Source organism: Hypanus sabinus, chromosome 20 (genome assembly GCF_030144855.1).
Source record: "Hypanus sabinus isolate sHypSab1 chromosome 20, sHypSab1.hap1, whole genome shotgun sequence".
Taxonomy (NCBI): domain Eukaryota; kingdom Metazoa; phylum Chordata; class Chondrichthyes; order Myliobatiformes; family Dasyatidae; genus Hypanus; species Hypanus sabinus.
This window is the reverse complement of record NC_082725.1, coordinates 18,256,985-18,284,771: the sequence shown is the minus strand read 5'-3', so window position 1 is coordinate 18,284,771 and position 27,787 is coordinate 18,256,985. Positions and strand designations below refer to the sequence as shown.

Genomic DNA, 27,787 nt, shown 5'->3' with positions numbered 1-27,787 from the left:
CAGTAAAGCTAAAGCAATTAGTTCAAATGGTAGAACTACTTTTGAAAAATATAAACATGAAGTTCGGACTAGACAAGTACTAGCAATAGAGCTAGTAGAATATAAAACAGAGCAGCAGAATACAATACAATGGCTGAATTGTACACACCTCAGTGATACAGGAACAGCTTCTTACCCTCTGTCATCTGATTTCCAAATGGACACTGAACCCATGAACACCACTACTTTTTTATTTGTTCGGATTTTTTTTTTTGCACTATATATTTTTACTTAACTATTTCATATGTATAATTACTAAGTCAATTTTTTTTCTATACAGTATCATGTATTACTGAGTCCATGGGGTTTGTGAGTGAACAACTCTTTTCAAGTCCAGCCACACATTCTCAATTGGACTGAGGTCTGGACTCTGAATTGGCCACTCTAGGACATTAACTTTGTTGTTTTTAAGCCATTCCTGTTTAGCTTTGGCTTTAAGTCTTGTTGGGAAACAAATCTTCTCCCAAGTTACAGTTCCCTTGCAGACTGCATCAGGTATTTTTCCATGATTTTCCTGTATTTTATTGCATTCATTTTACCCTGTACCTTCACAAGCCTTCCTGGGCCTGGGGCAGTGAAGCACCCCCACAGCATGATGCAACCACCACCATGCTTCACTGAAGGTGATGATGTGTGGCGTTTGGCTCGTGCCGAATGTAGCACTTAGTCTGATGGCCAAAATGCTCAATTCAATCTAGGAATAATTTTTGTGAACATTGACGAGGAGACATTTCTTTAGCCAGAGAGCAGTGAATCTGTGCAATTGGTTGCCACATATGGCTGTGGAGGACAAATCTTTATGTATATTTAAGGCAGATGTTGATAGGATCTTGATTGGTCAGGGCATGAAGCGATATAGGAAGAAAGCAGGAGATTGGGGCTGACAGGAAAAATGGATCAGCCATGATGGCCTAATTCTGCTCCAATATCTTATAGTCTTATGGAAACTGGCACAACCAGTACATTGCTATCACACTGCTCCACTAGCCTGGGTTCAAACTGGACCTCTGGTGTTATCTGCAAGGAGTTTGCTCATTCTCCCTGCAAATGCATGGGTTTCCCTGGGTAACTTCATCGCATGCCCTAAAGAGATGTGATTTAGGAGGTTGATGAGTCACTGTTAATTGCTTCTAGTGTGAGGGTAACTTAAAATCTGGCAGAATTGAGGGGAGTGTGATGATAATAAAATGGGATTAGTGAAAATTAGGGGAAATAGTTCATTGATAGTTGGTCTGGAATCAGTTGGCTGAAGCTCGCTTGGCATAAATTGTCATAAATACAAGAATTGTGCCTGTGGTGAAGACATTTCTACCAATTCAATGAAATTGTATAATCACAACACTTTGGAAATGTTTTCAAGATCATTATTGTTTATTTTGAAGTTGATTTTCAGTATTACAAGACATTGTTCACTACTGTTTCATAAATGAGATGTTTAAATTGGATAACAGAACAAAAAAGGAAAGCCGACAGCAAACACTGTACATATTCAAGACACTGAAGTCCATGTCATATCAGAGTAAAAACTCAGCATAGGATAATTGGATATGTATACAAGTCACACATCAAACCAAAGTTATTTGTAATCCACAATGGCATTCAAGTCTTCTTAGGGCACCACCATTAAGACATTTACCATAAGCAAAAAAGAGGTAAACTTATTTGCACAAGAGATTCTGCAGGTGCTGGAAATCCAGATTAACAAGCACAAAATACCAGAGGAATTTAGCAGGTCAGTCAACATCTATGCAAAGGAATAAAGAGTCAGTGTTTCAGACTGAGACCCATGGGCCTCAGCCCGAAACATCAACTGTTTATTCCTCTCCATCGATGCTGTCTGACTGCTGAGTTCCTCCAGCATTTTGTGTTTGTTACTCTAATTATATTTACAGCTGAATTTCGTTTTTTGAATTGACCTCAGAAAACTTGCACCTCAGCTGCTCTTCGGTTTTGTCCTGTTGGTGTCTCCTTGGTTGAGCGTGTGAACATGTGTTTGTTTGGGATGTCCCTATACCTGTTGTGTCTGTACTGAAAGACATTGAATAGGGTGGTATTGGAGTCTCTTCATCTTTACAGACAGGCACGATCACCTTAAGGTAAGAATTCTGAAAGCACTTCATTAGGAACAGCAAAGCTTTGTTCATATTTAGTGTGCACAATGAACTTGCTTGAAGATTCAGGAGGGAATTAGATTGGAACTTTACTTGCTCTGGATGGGCAATGGCGGGGCATTGGTTATTGGAAAATTGTGAATGCATTTGATGTGCATTCACATATATGTTTCTGAATGGCATGTTTTTGAGCTCAACAGGGATATCTTGTCTGGGATTCTGTATGCTTTCAGCAATATGAAATGAACACCTCTTTCATCTTTTCAGTTGCTTCACAAAGTTGTGTAAATGTAATGGTCTACAATAATATTGTTGAACTTTGATGAGATAATATCCTGATGCACCTGTTAAGGTGCTGTGCGTGTGTAGCAGTGGGGTGCCAGTCTCCCGTTGACAATTTCAGGCCTTGAGTGCAACAGTCTTGTCGTTGCTTATTTTGTAAGTGAAATATGTGTCTGTCCATCCTCTGAGGATAGCCTGGGGAAAATGATGGGTACAGACATGAGTGGCTGGACATAATCATAGTGGGGACAGCATTTAGCGACAGGAGAATGGCGGCTGATGCTGTGGTCGGGATGTTAGAGGTGAGAAGTGAACAAGGATGTGGAAGGGAACAAACAGCACTGAAATGGTCTTGGCATTTTCACTGGGGGTTTAAGTTACAGATCTGGTTTGTGAAAACCAAACTAAATGATTCACTTATCCTGCCTGCATTAGTAAGATCATGTTGGTTCTGTTGTGCTCACAGTTGAGTATGCAGGGCAGCCTGATGCAAGTTCCAAAAGTGCATGGAGAAGGTAATTTCATTTGCCTCAGTCTCTACATGAAAATCAAGGTTGTAGCTGTTGGAGAGACAAACTTACATGGACATGATTGTTATATTGGAATATTAAACATATGAAGTATTACGCAAATGGATTTAAAGGCTACTCCCTTTTAGTAGTCTCAAGCACTAAAACTCACAAAAGCTAACTTTTCTAAGTTGATCACTTAGGTGCTTTTGCGCTATCAGTGAAAGAGTTAATTTTTTTTGTTATAATGATTGGTCAGATATTTCCTATTTAAGAGACTCATTAAAAATGATTTATGATCACTTGTGAAACAGCATGTGAGAAACATTGATTTAACAAATATTTATAAAGCTAACAGTCTTTTTCAGCATCCTGATGCTGATTAAAATAATTCTAAATGTAAATAAAGATGCACTTTCTCTGCTTTTAATGTGTAAATACTAGCTGCCTGGTTAGGATGGTCATGAACTTTGGACGTCTGTGACAGAACAGTTATTGAGCCTTTCATCATAGAATCTCAGTATTTTGAAGCTTGAGGTCGATAAAACATTGAACTAAAAACTAAAACAAAAATTCTTGCATTTATATAGCACCTTCCTTGACAATTGTTGATAGTCCATGGGCTAATGAAATACTCTTGCAATGTAGTTATTGTATTAATGTAGCTGCCAATTTGCTTGGAGCAATGGTGAAATTAGCTGGTTTAATGATATTGACTGGCATCCTTCCTCATGATTTATCCTTTGGGGAGAATTTTGCAATGTGGCTGTGGGTTTGGACCTAATCCACTTGAGAACACAAGTAGGGCCTCGGTTTAGTATTTTATTTGAGAGAGAGCCATACACAAATCATAATGACTAATAGTTACAGTCTAGAATGGAAGTAGAACCCACAATCTCCTGCCCAAATGTAAGAATGCTGCAAAGAGAGTTCATTAATGATTAAGCTTATACTTTAAGATCTAATATCTGGACTTCCAGTAGACGTACATATGAACTACAAGGAAAGCCAATGGTCGTATTCAATTTGTGGTGGGCAAGTTAAATATAATAATTAATATTCTCAATGCAACAATGGGGTGATGGCCTATGGAAGATGGATCTAAGTTGCAATCTCCTTTGACTGATGCTGTTACCAATGTCAAAGAAATAGAAGAATGCCCTTTTGCACACTATATGTAGCATCACTTACAGAACATGTACCACAGTTTAAGTACAACTTTCTGAGCTATTTTGTCCTAACTCAGTTAGTGAAGGGTGAAGGCTTTCATTCTGCCCCTTTCAGAGTTACTCTTGTGTTGTTAGCCTCTGCCTCAGGCAGTCAGACCGTGAGCCAGTGGTGCAGCTGTTGAGAGAGGAAAATTACTCTTAATGCTAGGTAGGGTGACAGCTTTTGGGTGGTGGTAGGAGGAAGGGGAAAGGGACAGAGGGGGAGAAGAGGAGTGGGGAGGGGGAAGGGATGGAGTAGGGATGGGGAGAAGGAAGGGGGAAGAGGAAGGAGAAGAAATGGAGGGGGAAGAGGAGGTGGGGCGGGAAGAGATGGGTGGGGGAGAGGGTGAGGAATAGAGGAAGGGGAGGAGTAAATGGGATGGTAGGGGAAAGGGATGGGTGGGGGGAGATTAGGAGGAACAGAGGAAGGGAGGAGTAAGAGGGATGGTGGGGGAGAGGGGAAAGAGAAAGTGAAAGGGAGGGGAAAGGTACATGGGGGAAGAAGAAAATGAAAGGAAAGGAACGGGAATGGGGAAAGGCATAAGAGACAAGGGGAGGATGGAAAAGGCATGGTATGTGAAGAGGGAAAAATGGGAAATATGGAAAAGGGAGAAATGGTGGGAAAAGGACGAGGAGGGGGAAGGTTTGGTGGGTGGGGGAGGAAGAGGGTGAGAGGTAGGGGAAGGGACTGGGGGCAGATGAGGGAATTAGGTACAAGGAGGAGAGATGGAGTGGACGGTAAAGGAATAGGGGGTGTGTAGGGGAAGGAATAGGATGAAGGGTGATAGGACAAGTTGGGACCGGGGGATGGTGATGTGAGAAAGAACAAAGTAGGGAATGGGTAGAGAGGTTGTTGACTTTTCTGTGATCCATTTGTTACTCACAGTGAACTGGTGGGCTTCACCATCTTCCACCAGGTGACGGTCCGTCTCAGATGTAATTGCAATTGCTAACTTCTGAAAAGATTAACACATTTTCAAGCGTTACTATTTACGTACATCATAGATAATACAAAAAAACATTGTCCATCTACACTGATTACATTACAATGCTTAGGGAATTTATTTTTCAGAATCCTGCTCATTCGTCCAAATTCAGTTGTCCTCTTGCCCACCTACATTCAGTATTTAGTGATAGCGTCTCCACTGATCATACTTTCTATTTTGACATAGCTTGGCTACTCATAGTGACCTTGACAAGTTATCTTTATATGCTGAGCCTCTCTAACTAGAATCAGAATCAGGTTTATTATCAATGGCATATGTTAAGAAATTGTTTTGTGGCAGCAACAAATATAGTGTGTCACTCTGATCTGCATGATACCCTTATAAACTTCAAAACAAAAAAGTTCTGCAGATGCTGGAAAACCAAGCAACACTGATGAAGGGTCTCAGCCTGAAACGTCGACTGCTCACCCTCCTCCATAGGTGCTGCCTGGCCTGCTGAGTTCCAGCATTTTTTGTGTGTGACTCTTATAAGCTTGTGTATCCTATGCAAGTCTTCCATTTTAATTTTCTACCTTGCAAATAAACAACAGCCCAGTTTGTTTATATCCATTTCTTAAGCTGCAATATTTATGTTACCCCCTCTCTCACTGTTACCCTGGGCTCTTTTGTGACACCTTTGTGCCGTCACTCCTGGCTTATGGTCTTCGATTGTTCAAGACCACAAACTCATTTTCCTCAATACCATCAGCAAGTCTATTTATTTTAACAATAATCTTTTCTGTCCAATCTGTGTCCTTATTATTTGATTTGTGCACCAAACCCAAACTGCTGCAACCTATATCTCTATCTGCACTAAAGCACTGTATTTCCATTCCCTTCATTTCTTCAGGCTCCTGAAATGACTTCAGATGTCTCCAACAATTTAGCAGTCATCTTTAATCTTCATGCTCTGGTGTGGATCATTCATTTCTTTTTCCCTTTCTCTATATCTTCAACTATCACATTGAATACTGTCACAGGTACTTCCTAAGATAGAAAGATATTCTATCTTTCTCTCTCAAGATTTTTTTACACTAATCTTTTCTTGCTTGATGACCATTCTTGGTATACTGTCTTGTTAAACAGTTTCAGATATTTCTGTACCAGTCGGGAGTTCTAGTGCAAAATATTCTTCATTTTTCCAATAAAATGCTTACAGTACTTACTAATGTTTAATAAATGCTGGCAATATATATCCGGAATTTGGCAACAAAAGAGGCCAATGTCTATGATAAAAGTACTCGAATTTTGTGTGTGTGCTAAAGTAAATGTTGTATTCAAATTCATTTGCATAAGTAAAATTTACAATTCTATAACTTTGTTACACTGAGATAATTTCCTATCACAAATTAAAATGTAGTATGGTAAAATAAAAATGCATTCTCCTTTGTTCTCTTAGATGGATATTACACTTAAACTCTGTCCAGGAATTTGGAAGCTCATCTGAGTCCCTCAGACATACTTTTGAGCTCGGTGCAAAGAAAGGCGTTTGAATGACCTGGAGTTACTCTCCTGTGATTATGTTTTGTTCTCGAGTAGTTCTGGAGGAGTGGTAAGGAAAATGAATTTCTTTTTAAGTGCATGCAAAGTTTTTCTTTACACTTCAGACTCCGTAACATTTCCTCACTAAGTGTATTTGTTTAAACTCTTCTTGAACAATTATAGCTGACTGACCCAGTGCATATTTCTACTTTTGTACCAAATAGATCCAAACACCAAAAAGCTCAAAGATAAAATTTACTCCCAGGATCTTCAAGAACAGTTGTAATTTTAATCTAGTCTTATTGTGGGAGATATAAAACATTAACTGAGTTTATACAGTTTGATTCATTTTAGTGAAGTGGTGGCCTTTGGTTTGTTAGTGCAAGGAACCAGAGACAGAGTGGGAGTCTTGGTGTTCTAACCAATGTTAACCAGACTTGGAGAAGAAGTAATGTTTAGAGTTAAAAGGGTAGCTGCAAACAGGATCGACCCCTAGAGGGAGAGAGGGACCAGCAGCTGCACTGAAGTGTTAATGTGTTAGGTAGAGCATATATGGGTCCTATTATCATGCAATTATTCACAACAATATCAAAAGTTCAAAGTGAATTTATTATCAAAGTACACATCACCATATACTACCCTGATGTTAATTTTCAATTTCCATATTAAACCTTACATAATTTCATATACTATCAGAACAGTACAGTGCAGAAACGGGCCCTTTGGCCCATTTAGTTCTGACACAATATTATTCAGCCTAGTCCATTGACCTGAATCTCCATACCACACCCCTCCAATTTTCTCTTAAATGTTGAAATTGAACCCCCATCCATCACTTCTGCTGGCAGCTCATTCCACACCTACACCACCCTCTGAGTCCCTCCTCAAGTTGCGCCTCTATTAAATCTCCCCTCATTCTCCTATGCGCCAGAGTATAAATTCCTACCCTATTAAACCTTGCCCTTTGACCCACGTTGTCAAGACCCAGCAATATCTTGTAAATTTTCTCTGTACTTTTTCAATCTTCCCTGTAGGAAGGTGAACAGAACTGCACACAATACTCCAAATTAGGCCTCTCCAATATTTTGTACAACTTCAATGTAACATCCCAACTCCAGAACTTTGACTTATGAAGGCCAATGTGCCACATGCTCTCTTTACGATTTTATCGACCTGTGATGCAACTTTCAAGGAATTGTGGAACTGTATTCCCAGATTCCTCTGTTCTTCCATATTCCTCAGTTCACTCTGTATGTCCTACCCTGGATTGTCCTCCAACACCTCACACTGGTCTGCATTAAGTTCCATCTGCCATTCTTCAGCCCCTTCTTTGTTGACTGTAGTGCTTTTATTTTATCTATAGCATTTGGTCAAGTATCATTAAACTGTTTAAAAGGATTCTGAGTTGCACCGCTCTTTCAGCCTTATCTAATTTCCCATCCAGATTCAGACAAAGTTTAGGAGAAACCAGCTGCAGAATATATCATTTAAAAACCTACTGTGAGAACAAAAAGTTATTTGCAAACTAATCAATAGTACTTTACAAGTGTACTCACCTCACGCAGAGATCCACGCAGACTGACACACTTGTACACAGCATAAATGGGTACAAGTGCCATTGAAGATACAGCAATACACCATCCAATTACATTGGCCCAGTCTGGAAAGATGTAATTGTCATATTCTGGGGCTTTAAATGTTGAAATGCTAATGACCACAACAAACTTGATGTAATAAGCGGCCAGAAAAGAGGGAAAGAGAAAGCAGTTGTCAAACAGACTCTATACCTTTGATAAATACAAGAGATTCTACAGCTGCTGGAAATCTTGAGAGACACACAAGATATTTCTGATCAAGATTTCAACTGTTTATTCCCCTTCATCGACGCTGCTTGATTTGCTGAGTTCATCAAACATTTTGTGAATGTTGCTCCAAAAACTTTTGCGTTATTAATCAAAACCTTCTCTGTCCGTGTTAAAGCCACTAACTACAGTCAATGCTAATATAATGTTTAATTTCTGGCATCTGAACAAATAGCCAGCAATTGTTGATCAATCTAATCACTGGAGGGAAAGTGACAGAGAACGATCGAGTCCTTCTGTTGAAGATAGTCCTATAATGCTGTTGGGTAGAATTGTGAGATTTGGATCCAGCAGCATTGAAACAATATTAATATATCCCATATTAGTCCCTGCCTCAACCACTTCCTCAGGCAGCTCATTCTGTATATGTAATACCCTTTGAAAAAAAAAGTCTCTCAAATGTCTATTAAATCTTTTCCCTTTCACCTTAAATCTATGCCCTCTAATTCTAGATCATCCAGAACTGGGAAAAAGACCAAGTAAATTCACACTATCTGTGCCCCTCAATTTTATACTTATCTATAAGATCACTTCTAACACTCCAAGGAAAACGTCTCTTCCTTTAACTTAGACCCTTGAGTCCTGGCAACGTCCTTGCAGTGGACAGTATGTACAGGGTCTTTTCAGGATTTGGGGAGCTTCTGTAAGCTTGAAGGGCACCAAAGACCTGTTATGGATTTGGTCACCCAAGAAACAGAACAGCTGCTCATTACCTTTGCAAATGGCAGTGCAAGGAAGATTTACAGGTCAAGAACAATTGTTTGGTTGTCATGACACTGTGCTTACCTATTCTACCTACTGAAAGCATTTGCACTTTTAACATACCCTCTACCCACCAAACATAATCTGAAAAATCAATGCACTTTAGGCCACATTGAGTTTTTTTTAAGCTTTTCACAGCTCCACATCTGGTCTCCACTGCAGCAGCTGTTCATTCTAAAGGTGCATCAAGAACAATATTTTGGGAGCAACATTAAAATACTACAAGATCTTTTATGAAAAGTACCTGCATAGTTTAGCAATCCTTGTTTTGCAATGTAGGAAGAATTGCCACAATAGTAAATATGGGGCCAGGTGTTAAATTGAAATTTGCTTTTATAGAAATGGGTGCACAGGGTGTTCATAAATACAATGCATTATAAGCACAGCATTAAATTAAATTCAGTGAAAATTAAACTCTGAAAAAAGTATAATTGAAACTTATATTTATTTTAACATCTAGAAATTAAAACCTTGAGTTTTGTAATATATCAATGGCATTTACAGTTGGCAATTGTCTGATGCAGGCACTTGTATAACCATATAACCATGTAATAATTACGGCACATAAACAGGCCATCTCAGCTCTTCTAGTCCGTGCCCAACGCTTACTCTCACCTAGTCCCACCTACCTGCACTCAGCCCATAATCCTCCATTCCTTTCCTGTCCATATACCTATCCAATTTTTTTTTAAATGGCAAAATCAAACCTGCCTCTACCACTTCTACTGGAAGCTTGTTCCACACAGCTACCACTCTCTGAATAAAGAAGTGCCCCCTCGTGTTACCCCTAAACTTTTGCCCCTTAACTCTCAACTCATGTCCTCTTGTTTGAATCTCCCCTACTCTCAATGGAAAAAGCCTATCCATGTCAACTTTGTCTATCCCCCTCATAATTTTAAACACCTCTACCAAGTCCCCACCTCAACCTTCTACGCTCCAAAGAATAAAGACCTAACTTGTTCAACCTTTCTCTGTAACTTAGGTGCTGAAACCCAGGTAACATTCTATTAAATTTCCTCTGTACTCTCTCTATTTTGTTGACATCTTTCCTACAATTCGGAGCAGATGTACAAGACACTTGTACCTTATGTGGATCAAAGAGACATTTAAACATTAACAGTTATTTTCTGGCACATGAGTATAAACTGTGTGAAGTTGAATGTGTTGAGGAAGGTAATTGAGTGTGCAGGGAAAAGAAGTCATTAATTTTGTGAAGAATATGGCCACTTTATAAGGTACACCTGCTCATTAATACAGATATCTAATCAGCCAGTCATATGGCAGGAAATCAATGCATAAAAGCATGCAGACATGGTCAAATGTTCAGACCAAACATCAGAATGGGGAAGAAATGTGATCTCAGTGACTTTGACCATGGAATGATTACTGGTGCCAGACAGGGTGGTTTGAGTATCTCAAAAACTGGTGATGTCCTGTTTCACACACAGCAGTCCCTAGAGTTTGCAGAGAATGGTGTGAAAAACAAATGAAAAAAAAAATACTTTAAAAAGCTGTTTAGTGGGTGAAAACACCTTGTTAATGAGAGAGGTCAGAGGAGAATGGCCAGACTGGTAATTGTAATAACCACAAAAGGGAGCATGAAAATAAATTTCCAATGGATATCAAATCAATAAAACATGTTTACTGTAATACTGGATCAGGAGCTCTATGGGTACCTTAAACAGTTAACACTAATAAAATTATGTAGGGGAATTGTGCATGTGTTTAATAATTAATTTATCAATACTTGCAGTGAAGATAGCAAGCCCAGAATCCCAAAGAATCTCTTATTAAGTTCCAGGTTGGAACATGCCAAAATTTTGGTTTCCATCCCATATTTTCGCTCTATTATATGCTCTCTCTTTGGCTTTTATGTTGGCTTTGATTTCCCTTCTCAACCATGTTTGCATCATTCTTCTTTGGGACGTCTCTAACCCATGCCTTCCAAATTGCTTCCAGAAATTCCAGCCACTGCTCCTTTGCCGTCATCTCTGCTAATCATTCTAATTAACTTTGGCCAGCTCCTCTCTCGTGCCTCTGTATTTTCCTTTACTCCACTCTTAATACTGATTCATCTGACTTTATCTTCTCCCTCTTAAACTGCAGGATGAATCCTTCATATTATGATCACTGCCTCCAAAAGTTCCTTTACCTTAATTAACTCTGGTTCATTACACAACACCCAATCCAGAATAGCTGATTCCCCCTAGTGGGCTCAACTACAAGCTGCTCTAAACAAAACATCTTGTAGACATTCTACAAATTCTCCCTCTTATATTCCACCTGATTTTCCCAATCTACCTGAATGTTGAAATCCTCCATGACTATCCTGACGTTGCCCTTTTGACATGCCTTTTCTATCTCCTGTTGTAGTTTGTAGTGCACATCCTGGCTAGAGTTCAGAGGCATGTATCTAACTCCCACCATGCTTTTTTTTTCACCTTTGCAGTTTCTTAACTCTGCCCACAAGGATTCTACACCTTCCATCCTATGTCAGCTCTTTCTAAGTTTCTGATTTCATTTTTTTACCAAGAGAGCAATCCCACCCCCTTTTGCCTCCCCACCTTCCCCTTCGACATGATTCCTTTTTGACTCACCAGAAGGAAGCAGGGGCTGACAAACTTCCAGCACAGTCTCCAATATAAGCCGGGTCTTGTACCAATCATTTTTTCAATATCATTGCTGAAACGATCAACTCCTGGAAGAGAAACTTATGATCTCTGACACAAGCTTCGGTTTATTCCTCAGGTGTATCTTGTAAAATCCACTGATCATCAGTCTTAAGCTGAATAGGCATTTTCATTTCAACAAACATCTTGCATTGTAATGGAATATCATAAGGTGATGCCTGTTGTTGAATATTTAAATGCAGCATATGCGGTACATCTTGGCTAAAGCAGAGTGTGATACAGCTGTACTATGAAAAATCTACATTCTACTGTCTAGCTGGAATAAACGTCCTGCAGATATTGTCTCCAATGCAGCTGATGAATGCTTAATGAGCAGAGACAGTGGCCTGGAAATTTTAATAGGTGGACTTGACTGCACTATAGTGATGTATCAGAGCCATAAACAGAAGTGTTCAATGCACAGAACATCTTGGTCCAAGTGATGAACATTACTAGTGAATGATGTTCTCCTGCGGATGGGACAGTGACCAGAGTGGAATTGCATTAGTGAGCAAGCTGAGACAGGAGTGATGTGGTCGCAAAGAGGTTAATGATCAGGGTTTCAGACATGAGACTGGAGATGAGAACCTGAGTGTTAAAATGAAGGTGCATGAGGTCGCCATCTTACAACAGTTCAGGTAACAGAACTTCACCCTTATGGATTTCATTAATTATCACCAACAAAAATCTGAGATCTAAAACTCCACTCGTAAAATTTTTGTAAAGACTAAATAAATAATCTTTTTTTTAGCTAGCTTTTCTTGATGTATGTGTAGATGATGTGGCAGCACACTACATACCATCACTATGATGGTAATCTGGGAACATCCTACTCCAACACCTTCCCCATCTGTAAGAGATTTACGTCAGTCAGGTTCCAATCAAGTGAAATGGTGCAAAGGCTGTGCTTGTTCAGAAATGCCCAATGGTGATTGGTCCCAGGACAAATGAGCCATTTTTCCTTTGCAATGTGCCATAAAGGATGTTGCACAGGGGATCTTCCTTGGCACAACTGCATAGGAATCTCATTGGGCATTCAAGGGTAAATCCCGACCAGAGGAGCATCAAAGTTGTGTAGACTAATTCTAAATTTCTCAGCTGTTGTAGACCCAGAAACATTCACAATCATGTTTCACTTTGAGAAAGAAAACCCAAAACTGAGCGTCTGAGTTTCTAAGCCACTAAGTTTCCCCTTCCACGACAACGCATGAGTGTGGAGCATCTACAGGTCAGTAAGTTCATTGTTATTGTCCTGTGATTTCAATGAAAGCACAGAGTGAGAGATTTTGCAGATGGAGTTACCATTGAATGCCCCTAACTTCTTATGTTAAAGGGATTCTGAGGGGCTGCCAGCCAATTCCAGTTAAGATAAGCATAAAACAAATAATTGATGCAAGATATCTAATCATTGGCTGCACACAATGCCTGGCTGCAAGAACCTATGGATTATGCAACTTAATATATTGGAGAGATCAGTTTTAAAAAGCGCTTTCCTCACTTGTTCAGAAACTACAAATATTTTAATTCACTAATATAGGAGCTTTCAGTACGATGCCTTACAAGAGATTACAGATGAGGAGGGGACATAGCAGAGCTCGGAACTACCTTGCCTTATGCTGCATTGACTAATGGTTGATTTCGGAATCAGAATCAGAGTCAGGTTTAACGCCACCTGCATATGTCATGAAATTTGTTAACTTAGCGGCAGCAGTACAATGCAATATATGATAAATACAGAAAATAATGAACTACAGTAAATGTATGTGGGGTTCTCAGTAACAGTAACCGTAGAATTAACTGTTCAGGCTAACAAAATGGCTTCTCTGTATTGTTATATTGAAATGGCCTCTCTGTAATGCTGTAATGGGATTCTGTGTCTGGGTTTGGGTTATGGCTATTGATAAGGGGGAACATAACCAATGGAGAAATGTTATGCTGTCTTGTCTGTGTAAGCTGAGCGGGCGTTCACTGTCTTTTTCAGGAGGAGAGCGAGGAGGAGGGACGTGTGGAGCGGGCAGCGGTTCCGGAGCGACAGATACTGGACGTCGGCGGTTCAGACGGTGGCCGAAGGCTCGGAAGGTCATTGTGGAAGGAACCGGAAGTGTGAGCTCCAACGTATTAAAATATGTGCACAAACTGATCATTACTTTGGCGCCTTTAGGTTATCTGTTTCTACTAACCCATCACTAAGAAATAACTATAAAACTGCAATTATTTACTTGCTTTTGGATATTGTCTGGTATTTATATTGTGAGCGTGTACTGGGGGGATATTACACCTTATTTACACCGAGGTATTACATTATTGGCGGGGCGACGGTGGTTCACCCTAGGCGAATGGGGGTCAACTGGGAGCATGGAGGCTACATATATATATATATATATATATATATATGTATATATATATATATATATATATATATATATATATATATATATATACACAATATTTATGTTGAATTGTTAAATTAAGATAAATCATGCAAAAAAAGAGGGGAAAAAAACTAGTGAAGTAGCATTCATGGATTGAATGTCCATTTAGGGATTGGCTGGTGGAGGGGAAGAGGATGTTCCTGAATCGCTGAGTGTGTGCCTTTAGGCTTTAACTAAAGATGAACAAACAGTTATCAGTAAACCACAATTGAAATAGACCAAAATTACAATAGACCAAAATACATTGGCTGGTCAGAATTTACTTACCATAAAACCAAGCCACTCCAATAGTTTCCATTAGCACTCCAAACAGAATGGACGTCTCTGCTGCAAACTTGTCTAATAAGGTGAACACGTAGATTCCACCCTAGAAATGAAAGACATTCCGGAAACAAGTAACAACAGATTATACATACAACAGATAAAAATCACTTAAAAGAAATATCAACAAAGGATCACTATCAAATCATGTAAAGTTTAAAACCACAGTGGTAACATTCACCTAAGCTGTCGCATTCTTGTAATACCGTGCATTAATTTTATTAAACAATAATGAGTATGGCTACCAGGAGCTCTGTTAAACTTGTCATTCTCAAAAACAATCTTTTAAAAACGTGACCTACATCAGTTATACAGAAGAGAGACACTAGAAAGGTAATTATAATGATAAAAAGCGTGAAGATCTCCCTGTGGTTACGCAGGAACTTGAATTCATCAATCACTCCTGTGATCACTGATTCCATGCCGCCCATCTGTAGGAACAGGAAAAACATCATTAGGACTGTAGGTTCTTGGAATGTGTATTTTTTTTCAAATTGATGAATAGATATATAATAATGCTGTTTTAGTTTATTATACAGTATTTGCATAATTACTGCAGATCTTCTATCAGATGCTGAAACTTCAGACCTAAAGTGATCGAGGTCTGACTGCATTGATGACTTAGGGAAGGTAGCCTCTATTGTTTTGCTGGGCAGAGAATTCCACAGATCAACTTCCACAAAATACAGCATGCCACAGCAGTGTAGTCATTAGTGAAATGCTATTACAGCTCGGGGCGTTCCAGAGTTCAAGGTTCTGATGCTGTTCTGTGAGGTGAGGAGTCTGTGGGTCCTCCCCGAGGAATGCATGGGCTTTCTCCAGGTGCTCCAGTTTCCTCCCACAGTCCAAAGACGTACCAGGTAGGTTAGTAGGTAAATTGCCCCGTGATTAGGTTAGGGCTAATCTGGTTTGTTGGGGGTTGCAAGGCATGGCTCAAAGGGCTGGAAGGGCCTACTCCGTGCTGTACTGCTGTAAAAAAAAAATAAACTGCATCCTTGCATTGTGCACCGTTCAGGTCACCACATCCTCACTGCGTAGCTTTACTAATTCCTCTCAGAGCTCAGCAACCTTCACACCTCCTTCACACAAGTGGCAGGAATGCAAACCTCAGTCTACACTCACTGGCGGCTACTCCACCATGGTAGCTGAATAATTTAAAAAAACACAGACGTATTTTTGCTCATTCTTGCAGCGGATGGGTGGAGGAGGATGTGACTGCGTCTGCACTGAGGCAGAGCTGACATCCTCCTAATATCCCACACCTTACTTCCAGTCCCCACCTCCCCCGACATTTGGTGGGCAGGTTGAGAGCAGCTTCGAGGATATTCTAAGCTTTCTATTTCTCAGAAAAAAGGACGAATGATGATTTCACAGTAGGGAAGTTAGACGAATTTAGGCCCCTTTTTTTTTTATGCCTTCTTTGGATTTGTTCCACAGCTTGCAGAAAACTGGAAACTTTAGAACATAGAACATTACAGTGCAGTACTAGGCCCTTCAGCTCACAACGCTGTGACGATCTTTTAACCTACTCTAAGATCAATCTAATCCTTCCCTCCTTCATAGCCCTCCTGTTTTTTCATCCACTTGCCTATCTAAGAGTTTCTTAATGTCCCTAATGATCTTCCTCTACCATGACTACTGGCAGGGCATTCCATGCACCCATCACTCTTTGGGTAAAAAACTTACCTCTGACATATTTCTGCTTTTCCTTGTAAAAATGGGGCACTTAGCAGCTAATAACCCCCTTACTTTCCTCCAATCACCTTAAAATAATCCCTCCCCACTGCATTAGACATTTCCTCTCTGAGAACATGTCTCTAGCTGTCCACTTGATATATGCCTCTTTGATAAACGTGCTTTCACTGAATTGGTTAAGAGTCCCATTCATTTCATCGACTTTAGATTGGTAAAAATATTGCCTTACTGCACTGTCCAGTCCAAGCGTCAGAAGCATGATGAAGAAGATGACCGACCAAACTGACGAACCAGGAAGAGTGGCGATTGCTTCTGGGTAAATGATGAATACCAGTCCGGCTTCTGAAAAATGTAATGTTTCAATTTAAAATCAATGCTAAACACAAGAGATTCTGCAGATGCTGGAAATCCAGAGAAACACACACACACACAATGCTGGTGGATCTCAGCATCCATGGAGGGGGATTAAGCAATTGACGTTTCCTCCAGCATTGTGTATGTGTTAGTCAAGATAATGCTAAGTCTATTAAGTGTGTTGGCATGTGGCCAAGTGGATAAGGTGTTGGTCTAGTGATCTGAAGGTTGCTTGTTCAAGCCTTGGCTGAGGCTGTGCGTGTGTCCTTGAGCAAGGCACTTAACCACACATTGCTCTGCGACGACACCTATGCCAAACTGTACTGGCCTAGTGCCCTACATCGGTGGCATGGAGAGGGGAGACTTGCAGCATCCTGTCAGTCTTCCATACAACCTTGTCCAGGCCTCAGTCAACATCCGAAGAAGAAGTCGTCTATTAAAACCCAAGATCATTTTGCCCATAGAGGGTAAATTGTTCAAAGTCTACAGTAAGTTGAAGTATATGAATGATAAAAATACGTATTGAAATGAGTGTGTAACTTGTTTGCTTTTTAAAGTTCTTTGAAACAAGCTTGCTCCTGACGTTAACCACACACAAATTGTGATACCATTTCATTAATAGATGATAGGATTCTGGTAAAAACATTACGAACTAAACTGGTAATTTCTTCTCCACACACACAGAGTTATCTGTTGGAATAGCATATTCAGGCAAATAATCAGCTCCATGTGCTCACCTCCAGTGGCCACGTCCTCCAGGGGAACTCCACGTTGCTTTGACATGTAGCCCAGGAAAGAGAAGACAACAAATCCAGAGAAGAAACTTGTCACTGAGTTGACAGAACTGGTAATGATGGCATCCCTGAAGACAAAATTGAGAGTTCTGATATGAGCAACGCAGAGAAATGGAGGGCCATATGTGATGGAGAGTGATTTTGCTTCTAATGGGAAGGAAACACTTCCTGTTTGTGCTTCTAAATGTTTAAAGATATGAAGCAATTATATTGGACTTGCCAGTTAAAGGAATTGATCCAAGGCTTTTAAGGATAGAAGAGCTACAAGTTTTCATCAGAATCTTGCATGCCTCAGCAAGTCTACAAGACAGCGAACACACAAAGGGTAAATGAAACACATTGCAGATTTTGTACAAAAGCAGCGACTCAGTAGCAGTGCCTAGATTAGTGGAGTGCCCCTCTTGTGGAGTGGTCATTTCTCAAACCAACCAGCACAACCCTAATCACAAGAGTTCAGCAACTCTATGACCTCTTTGATCATATTGCACTAAAATGGACTTTGTTTCTTTTTGTTCTAATTGTGTTGAAGTTGTTCTTGTGACTGCTGTATATATAATGCAAGGCACCTGTGATTCTGCTGCAAGTAAGAATTGCATTGCACCTGTATGCAATGTAGATTTTCATTGAACCTGTGCATACGACAATAAACTTAACTTCATCTCGCTTTCTCTCAATTCCAATATCTATCCGAATCAAGTAATTGTACTAGATGCGATTAAACAATTTTATTGCTCAGAAGTGGAGCAAGTAATCAAAAGCATTTTGGTGTACACCAGTAATGACAATGGCAGTGCAACATGGCTCTTGTACAATTTGATAAGACCTGGTGGCAATGATAGTGGCCAGCACTACCACCCAGTAGCATGAAAATTGAAATCTCCCACTGATTATAACATCTTCTTGGTTGTTATTTGGTCCTGAGAGACTTTTCTCACCTGTATTGTCTACCCTCATCACCATCCAAGCTAATTTTACCTCCAGAGAAACAGACACAAAATGGTGGAGGAACTCAGCAGGTCAGGCAGCATCTACAAGAGGGGAATAAACAGTCGATGTTTAGGGCCCAGACCCTTCATCAAGACTGGAAAGGAAAGGGGAAGAAACCAGATTAAGAGGGTGGGGGAATTTCTCAGCACAGATCCTTTGTCACCACCGGCACAAAGTAATCCTTTTGTATTCACGTCCATTTGTCTGGTGGATGCAGTTATAGAATTATAGAATGCAAGACGTGGTAAAGTAGAGCGGTTTATTTGAATGGAAGGAGAGGAAATCAGGAAAATTCCTCAGAAATTCTGTAGTTTTTGTTTTCTGAGTATGAGAACTGCCTCTAACCTCTTCCTATTTTTGATCTGAAACTCACATTAGTCAAGACTGCTTGAGCAGTTTCCCAGGCTAACCAGATCATCCATCAATCGCCTCACTGATGATTGTACAATGATTACTTTAATTTGCAGTTCCTCGGATAACGATGAAGTCTTTTGTATGGATGGCAATATTGGCAAATGATTCTGGCTATATAGAATGAGTGGGATGTAAAGCCTTCTCTCAAGTCCAAGGTAATGAGTGATCATCTCCAACAGGAGAGTCTCTGGGCCCCTCCCCAACATTCAACAGAATTCTCATTTTCAAGTTCTCAACGTCTAGAATGTCACCATTGAAAGCACACACAAGTATTATGGCTACACAAGCAGGTCAGCTGTTGGATGGTCAATAGAAAGCAATTTCCCTGCCTCCCAACTCCCTGAAGATTTTTTTTACCATCTGGATGCAGTCACAATTTTCAAGATCATCAGTGGAGTCTTGGACTTAAAGCATCTGATGATAGACGCACTGCCCTTCACTCTAAAGTCTTCCATTTAAAAATAAAACCTTGCCCAGGTTGCGCTCTGGAAACTTTCCAAGGCTCAAATCCATGGTCTATCAAGACTAACAGAGGCCTACACACACATACATATACACAGAATGTACTTATTGTCATTCACAGATTTTTCCTCTATTATATATTGCAATGTACTGCTGCTGTATAACAACAAATGCCAATTTCTGATTTTGATTCCACCGTTCAATCATGGCTGATTTATTTTCTCTCTCAACACCATTTTTCTGGCTTCCCTCCACAATTAGTAAAGGCATCAAAAGGTTAAGTATGTATCAACCTCTGCTTTAAATATACCCAATGACTCGGCTACTACAGCCACCTGTGACAATGAATTCCATTGATTCACCGCCCTCTGGCTAAAGAAATTTATTCTAGCTGCAGCAAAGTGCAGTGCACCAAAACACTACAGCTGTGTTTATAACACTAATATTCCCACCAAAGCTATGACTTTTTAAAGACAAGAATGACAGGGCTGCAGGTACACAGGGATTCGACTCTAAGATCCTCCGAAAGTTTGTCTTTTGCTCCTGTTTAGAAGAATATTGTGCAGTCACTGATGTTGCCGCCTTTGGAGTTCCCTACCTAAGAACACGGTACCAAAGAACAAGCTTTACAGTAACAGCAGTCAAGGTTCAATTCTTGGCACTGTCTGTAAGGAGTTTGTACATTTTCTCTGTGACTGAGTGGGTTTCCTCTGGATGCTCCATTTCCCCCCCCCCCACCCCCAAGTCCAAAGACGTACCAATTGGTAAGTTAATTGGTCAATGTAAATTTTCATCTGATTAGGCAAGGGTTAAATCAGGGGTTGCTGGGCGATGTGGCTCGAAGGCGCTGCAGGGCCTGTTCCACACTGTCTTTCAATAAATAAAATAAAAAGCACAGAGGAAGTACCTTCACCACAGATTGTATTGTTCCTGGAGGGGGTTACCAGAGCATTAGAGATGGGATTTAAATGTTAATCTTGCCAGTGATCTCTGCTTTTTACAGACAAACAGTGATTGGGAAATCATCAGACACTCCCATTTCCATGAAAGAATTTTATAAAAAGTAGGCCATATGGTGCTTGTCTCTAAGTGTCCAAATTACCAGAGGAGGATTCACTTTTGGCTCTTGATAAGATAACAGGAAAGGAATGACCCAGATGGTGTTAAATAGCTGGCCAATCCATAGCAGACATTTTGAATACTCAAAAAGGCATTAGAGGTATTACACAAAGAAACCATCGCCAGCAACATAGCCTACCTGTAGCAATTGTTATTAAATTTGTTATAGCTTGCAAATGCTATTAGTACACCAAAACCCACTCCAAGAGAGAAACATATCTGTGTCGCTGCATCTATCCAAACCTGCAACAGCAGATACACAAAGGAGAGAAAAAGAGCTGTTATTAGAGATAATTGCAGGAACCTATTCAGCACAGAGATGAAAGACAATATTAAAATAAGGGCAATTTTGTAACTTGTGTTTTGCATCTGTAGATTTTTTTTTTGTAGGTTATCTCTCCTTATTTGGTTACTGGCAAATTGCGAAAGGATGCATAAATTGGTATCATTTATAAATGTCTATTTGCACAAATTTAACATATTAGTTTAAACACAACCATAGATTAAAACATTCCGCACAGGAACTCGATAGATGTACTGAGAAAAGATTTATTGGTTTATTCAATATTGATCGGTTACTGGCATTTAAAACATTGAGGTGGTATAGCTGCTATTGAAAAAACAGGGACCATTTCCATGGCAACTTCATCAAGTAAGTAAAGTAATCAAAGCGAATGCCACTTTTCTCAGGATTATTATAAATATAAATTTTAAAGAATCTCTGAATTGTGTTTTTGAAACAACAATTTAAAACCATGGCTATTGCGGTCACAAACCACACATTATTTTTCTGTCAACTTAATTATTTTCATCAAATTAAATAACCTAAGTTTGTACACAAATTACTTAGGCATACGATCCTCTTTCTAATCAGCTTTAAATATTAGCTCATGTATGATGGTGTTAGTCCTTCTGATGATTTTCACTTGTTGATTTCAGCCTTGGTGAGATGGTGAAAGATCCAATTCTTAAGAGAATAAGACATAGGAGCAGAATTAGGCCATTCAGCCCATTAAATATGCTCTGCTATTCCATCATGGCTGATTTATTATCTCTCTCAACCCCATTCTCCTGCTTTCTCCCCGTCAACTGAGGTTCTTTTTAATTAAGAATCCATCAATCTCCGCTTTAAATATACTCAGAGGCTTGGGCTCCACAGCCATCTATGGCAATGAATTCCACAGATTCGCCACCCTCTGCTGAAGAAATTCCTCCTCATTTTTAGCAATGTAGCCAGTGCTATTTTGGAAGGGTCACTCAACAGATTAAACCACCAATGTTGTAGCTGCACCATCTAACAACATGGAAGCTGTGGAGAGAGCCACTTGCAATGGGAGAGGAGAGTGTGCTGGCCCACACAACAGTACAGTTACTGATCCTCCATCAAATTAAATCCTGAATAATCATTTTGTTTTTATATCTCTGAGCCTTCTTACACTCCATCACCTCTTAAACTAGTTGGTGTATGGCAGTGGATTTAACAATTGTTAACTGAAATGGCAATCTGATTCTAAGACGCTGATTTAAGGTTGCTCATTATCAGAATTGTGCCATTTGAAGGGGTGAGCACAGATATGTTAAAAATAATTATCAAAGACAAATGCTATAAAGTTTACTTAAGGTAGTCAGATCTGTGGGAGACACTAATTTAACCAGAAGGTTCTAGAGCAGGGTTTCCCAAACTTTTTTATTCCATGTAGCCTTACTGTTAGCTGAAGGGTTGATGGATCCCACATTGGGAATCCCTGTTCTAGAGCGAAGCTAAATAAACAGCCACAACCTCTGGTTATAGTTCAGGCAATCTCTGTAAGAACATAGGTTGCAAGTACAGTCAAGGCTAGGGCCTCGTATGGTGTGATATGTGAACCTAGTTGTTCACTGAGCGACCAACAGGTTAGCTTGAAATGATGTGACGTATTTTCTCAGACAGTACTCAAAAGGAGTGCTGTATAGGGAATAATATTCTGTATGACTTTAATGCGGAAATTACACCATACATAAAACAGGGAGCCATTCCTGGAAATGGTCAGATTTCTGTTGTGGCGATATTTGATCCAGACATGTCTGCAAGTAACTTGTGTTCATGTAGAGCAGAGCAGAGTAGTTCCATGCAACTAAATTCTTCAGCCATTTGATCTTACATTGAACACAGAAGAGTACAGCACACTACAGGCCCAAGATCTTGTGCTAGACTTAATCTACTCCAAAATCAGTCCAATGCTTCCCTCCCATGTAACTCTCCATTTTTCTTTCATGCATGCTCCTATCTAAGTCTCTTAATTGTCCCATGCACTTATCACTATGGGTAAAAAAAATCTACCTGACATCCCCCCTCCCCATACTTTTCCTTGAAATACCTAAAAAGTATGTTCTCTCATATTAGCCATTGCTGCCCTGAGAAAAATGTGCTGGCTGACTATCCTATTTATTCATTGGCCCTCCTGGCCCGTTGAGCCACATCTCTGAGCAATTCCCTGATTTAACCCTAGCCTAATCAGGGGACAATTTACAATGGCCAATTGCCCCGCCAACTGGTATGCCTTTGCACCTGTGGAGGAAACCGGAGCACCCAGAGGAAACCCACACTGTCATGGGGAGAACATACAAACTCCCTACAGACAGCAGCACCAGGAACCCAGGTCACTGGTACTGTAAAGTGTTGTGGTAACAACTACACTACCATGCCTCTTATTATTTTATACATCCTTATCAAGTCATCTGTCATCCTCCTTCTCTCTAAAGAGAAAAGCCCTGCCTTGCTCAACCTTTCCTCATAAGACATGCTCTCTAATCCAGGCAGCAATCTGGTAAATCTCCTCTGCAGCTTCTCTAAAGCTTCGACAGCCAATCTTCCTTCAGTCTTCAGGAAACTCCACAACAGGAACACAGTTCTTTTAATTAGCAACTAAAATTACAGCAGCATTATGTAAAAACTGTCCAGTATGCAACTACAGCACGTCCTCCAAAATTATGACAGCCGATCAAATTCATTATGATAAATTTTTAAAAAGGTTATTAGAGAAACAAATACCTCAGAGCCAGTCAGCACAGATTTCTAACAAAACAGAATTCTTCAATGAAAGGATAAAAATAAGCAGCTTACTTGGATGCTTTGTGAATTTTATCAGTAATAGGGAAAATGAGAGTCTATTGTAAAATATTAATGGTTTTAGATGAAACCAGTATGAATTTACAAAAGGGAAATCACGTTTGATAAACTTGCTGGAGTTGTAACTGGTAGAACAGATAAAGGAGACCAAAGGATGTGATGTACTTGGACTTTCAGAAGACCCTTCATGAAGCCACACACAAGTGGTTAGTGTGTAAAATTAAAACATGAGATTGGAGCCATATCCTAGAGTGTTGGCAGACAGGAACTGGAGAGTAGGAGTAAAAGGGGACTATTTTATGGCTTTAGGTGACACCTAGTGGGGTAGCACATGGGTCGGTACCTTGGGTGCCAATATATCTAGGTGAGGAAACTAAATTAAATATTGCACTTGCCACCCTGGGTGGAACTGTGAGGAGGACTTGAACAGGCCTCAGTGCAATTTGGACTCTCAGTGCGAACGGGCGTAGACATGACAGATGTAGTGTAAAGTGGACAAATGTGAAGTTATCCACTGAGGTAGGACAAACACAGAGACGGCTTATTATTTAAACAACAATATTAGGAAATGTGTCTCACAGTGGAGTTTGTGTGCTCTTGTATTCAAGTCCCCAAAAGACAACATGCAGGTATAACAAGCAGTAAGACTTCAAATGGAATGTCGTCCTGCATTGCAAGGAGTAAGGCTGTCAAACTGAAACTAGAGGTCCTTGGCGAGACCATCCCTGCAGGATTATGAGCAGTTTTCATCTCCTTGCCTAAGAAAAGATACAGTTCCCATAGAGACAGAGCAGCAAAAGGTTTACCAGACTGAATTCTGGGATGGCAGGATTGCCATATAAGGAGAGATTGGGTTGACTGCACCAGTACACACCAGGGATTAGGGAAGACCAGCTCTAATTCAAAAATGTAGATTCCTGTCAGGGCTTCACAGGTAGCACAAATGCCTCTCCTGGCTGATTCTAGAAGATAAGGCCCCAGATACTTAGAAGGGAGATGAGAAAATTCTTCATGCAGAGGGTAGTGGCAGCCATATCACTGGAGGCTTTAAAAAAGGAGGTTGATGGAAAAAACACACCAAGGGGTATGGGGAGAGAGTGGGAATCAGGTATTGAGGCAGTGGATCAACTATGATTTTATTGAATGGAGCAGTTCAGAGTTCACTCCCTTGACTGGCCCTTTATCTGTGCTCTCTTTTGATGATGTCAATGAGCATGTCATCACCTCATTTTACAGGTCCAAGCCTTTCAATTATCATTTTCAGTCATTCTCACTGATTACTAATATTATTTAATACTGTAGTGCGTGATCTGTATGTAACATAACATGGAAAGTTCAAAAGTCGCGAGGTTATATTGCAGTTCTAGAAAATCCTGGTCAAACCACACTTTGAGTGTTGTGTTCAGCTGAGATTGCCTCATCATAGGAAGGACGTGGAAGCTCTAGATAGGGTGCAGAGAAGTCTGACCATGATCTTTGGATTAAAGAGCATGTCTTATGAGGGTAGGCTGCGCAGGTTTGGGCTTTTCTCTTTGGAGCAAAGGAGGATGAGAAGTGGCTTGATAGAGGTGTACAAGACGATAAGAGGCAAAGAGTTCAAGTGGACAGCAGACTTTTCCCTCGGTGGAAATGGCTAATACAAGGGGCAAAACTTTAAAGTGCTGGGAATAAATTATTGTGGGGATGTAAGAGGCAGGTTTTTTGTAAAACACAGAAAATAGTAGGTGTGTGGAAACTGCAGATACACTAGGGACATTTAAGATGCTCTTACATATATACTTTGTACGTGGATGAAAGAAAGATGGAAAGATGGGAGGGAAGGATGGGATTGATTTGGAGTATGGTAAAGGTAGGCACAACATTGTGGGCCAAAGGGCCTGTACAGTTCTACGGGAGTCATCTGAAACACCGGATTTCCAAACACTCAGTTCACTTCTCCAGGGGCTTGAAGAAAGGCCAGGTCCCACACAGCCAAGGAGCTGATAGCAAGCCAGAGTTCCTTCTCCATTCAACATTGCTTCTCATTGGGATTGTTTTTTTGCCCACCTGCTCTTTGTATATTGGCTAGAGCTGCTCTTGTTTACACCCCCCCAACTCCCACACAAGATAACATTTTGTGATGCCACCTGCAAGTGTTACTCCCACCACGCTGCAGAATGGGCACCAGAAATGAGTTCCTCAGTCTAACAGTAGCTTGAATGAGCCTCTTTTTTTTTGCACAAACCATCCTTGTCACAAAGTCCAGATGTTCTTTGGAAAAGAAGATGGTAGAAGTGATAACAGAAAATTTAAAGACACAAACCGTGAAAGAGAATATGTTAAAATTAAAATATCCCAAAAATGTTACATGGAGGAAAAGGGTAACAGATTCCAAGAGCTGAAGTCCCATTTGCCTGCTCTAGCAGTAAGTCCACACAGTACACGTTCAGCATCTTCTCTCTTTTGTGCCGCAGACTGTTATGTTATCTATGTTTAAACAGCTTTAGTTTGATTATCAGTCTGTCATTTCAACATGCCAATGAATTCAATGCCTTCCCGTTGCCCCCTATAGCTGAACTCTGATAACCAATTCTGTCTAGCTATTCTGGAGCTGACAAAATGTTTGAAAGGGAACTTAATACTAGTCCATCCCTGGAAAGCAGAGTTGTGCTCTGTCACACTATTTTTCTTGTCCACATCCATCTCCTTTATTGCACCATGCTATCAATTTTCTGTTCAGAATTATCTTTTAAGTATGGAGCAAACTGACAGGACACTTTTGAGTTACAATTGATTAGACTTGCCCATTTTAAAACAATTGAAAGAAGCACTTTGGCATCTCATTACTCTGCCACATAAATAATGGTAATTAACATATTTATTGTAAAAAATGGGTAGCAGATTGGAGATATATCTCTAACGAAGGAGATGTAAGGTGCTCCTTCCCTCTGCTAGCCTGCAGGACACCTTTGAGCAAGATGTAGCACCTGCCTAGCAGCCCCCGATCAGGTCACGTGAAGTCAAGGGGGCAGATGGTGGATGGCTGTACGAGCTAGCTGGTGGATATCACAAGTGCTGGTTATGTGACCATTGATGCCAGGCAGATAATCTCTGAAGAGTATTGATAATGGTCCGTCTTCTAAAGACACCGCCCCAAAGAAGGCAATGGCAAACCACTTCTGTAGAAAAATTTGCCAGGAAAAGTTTGGTTGAATGAACTTGGCCTTTTCTACTTGGAGTGATGGAGGATGAGAAATGACCTAATAGAGGTGTTTAAGATGATGAGAGGCATTGATTGTGTGGGTAGTCAGAGGCTTTTCCCAGGGCTGAAATGGCTAACACGAGAGGGCACAGTTTTAAGGTGCTTGGAAATAGATACAGAGAAGATGTCAGGGGTAAGTTTTTTTACGCAGAGAATGGCAAGTGCATGGAATGGGCTGTTGGTGATGGTGGTGGAGGCAGATATAATAGGGTCTTTTAAGAAACACCTGGCTATGGGTAATCCTAGGTAATTTCTGAAGTAATTACATGTTTGGCACAGCATTGTGGGCCGAAGGGCCTGGATTGTGCTGTAGGTTTGCTATGTTTCTGATTCTATAAGAACAATCATGATTATGGATAGAGAAGGAAGTCCATGATCACCCACATCAGATGACACGGCACATAATGATGATGAGTAGTCCTACTCAAAGGTTAGTGACACCTAATAATCCCTGAGAAGGTGGCAGTGAGTTGGGGTTGGTAGTTTCAGGATTTAGACTTAGTGATAATGAATAGATGACTGTGCGCAACTTGGAGGGAAAGTGTCCAATGAAGCTACTGACATGTTTGCTGGAGTTATACTTTTTAAAGTGATAATGAGTGTGCATTTGGGAAATGTTGTCAGAGTAACTAATGTAGGTAAATGTGATATATTTTTGTAGATCATACTGTAGCCCTGATGCACATTGTGGGCAAGAGATGTTTAGGCTGGTAGATGGTGTGTCAAGTTATGGATACTGGGTAAATTAATGGGTCAGAAGTTGGTGTGAACTTCTCTGAAGATCCATCCTGAGCCCAACATATTAAATGATGTGATTACACCGAAAGCATGCCGGCAGCTATACTTCATTAGGAGTTTGAACAACTTCAGTATGTCACCAAAGATTCTAGCAAATTTCTATAGGTGTACCATGGAGAGTATTGTAACTGCTTGCATCAACATCTAGCAC

The 27,787-nt window shown here is 40.3% G+C and overlaps 1 protein-coding gene across 1 annotated transcript in view; it reads right to left on the bottom strand.

Moving 5' to 3' along the window:
* Nucleotides 1-3,397: 3,397 nt before the first annotated feature.
* slc6a3 (solute carrier family 6 member 3) overlaps nucleotides 3,398-27,787 on the bottom strand; it is a 39,546-nt gene continuing 15,156 nt past the window's right edge. Inside the window, exons 6-14 of the mRNA XM_059945767.1 lie at nucleotides 20,628-20,731; nucleotides 17,450-17,574; nucleotides 16,588-16,700; nucleotides 14,966-15,094; nucleotides 14,610-14,709; nucleotides 11,839-11,939; nucleotides 8,174-8,341; nucleotides 5,034-5,105; nucleotides 3,398-4,285 (exon numbers count right to left, since the gene is read on the bottom strand). Of these exons, the coding sequence (XP_059801750.1) occupies nucleotides 4,262-4,285; nucleotides 5,034-5,105; nucleotides 8,174-8,341; nucleotides 11,839-11,939; nucleotides 14,610-14,709; nucleotides 14,966-15,094; nucleotides 16,588-16,700; nucleotides 17,450-17,574; nucleotides 20,628-20,731 (936 nt within the window). The 3' untranslated portion in view covers nucleotides 3,398-4,261. The remainder of the gene's footprint in view (nucleotides 4,286-5,033; nucleotides 5,106-8,173; nucleotides 8,342-11,838; nucleotides 11,940-14,609; nucleotides 14,710-14,965; nucleotides 15,095-16,587; nucleotides 16,701-17,449; nucleotides 17,575-20,627; nucleotides 20,732-27,787) is intronic.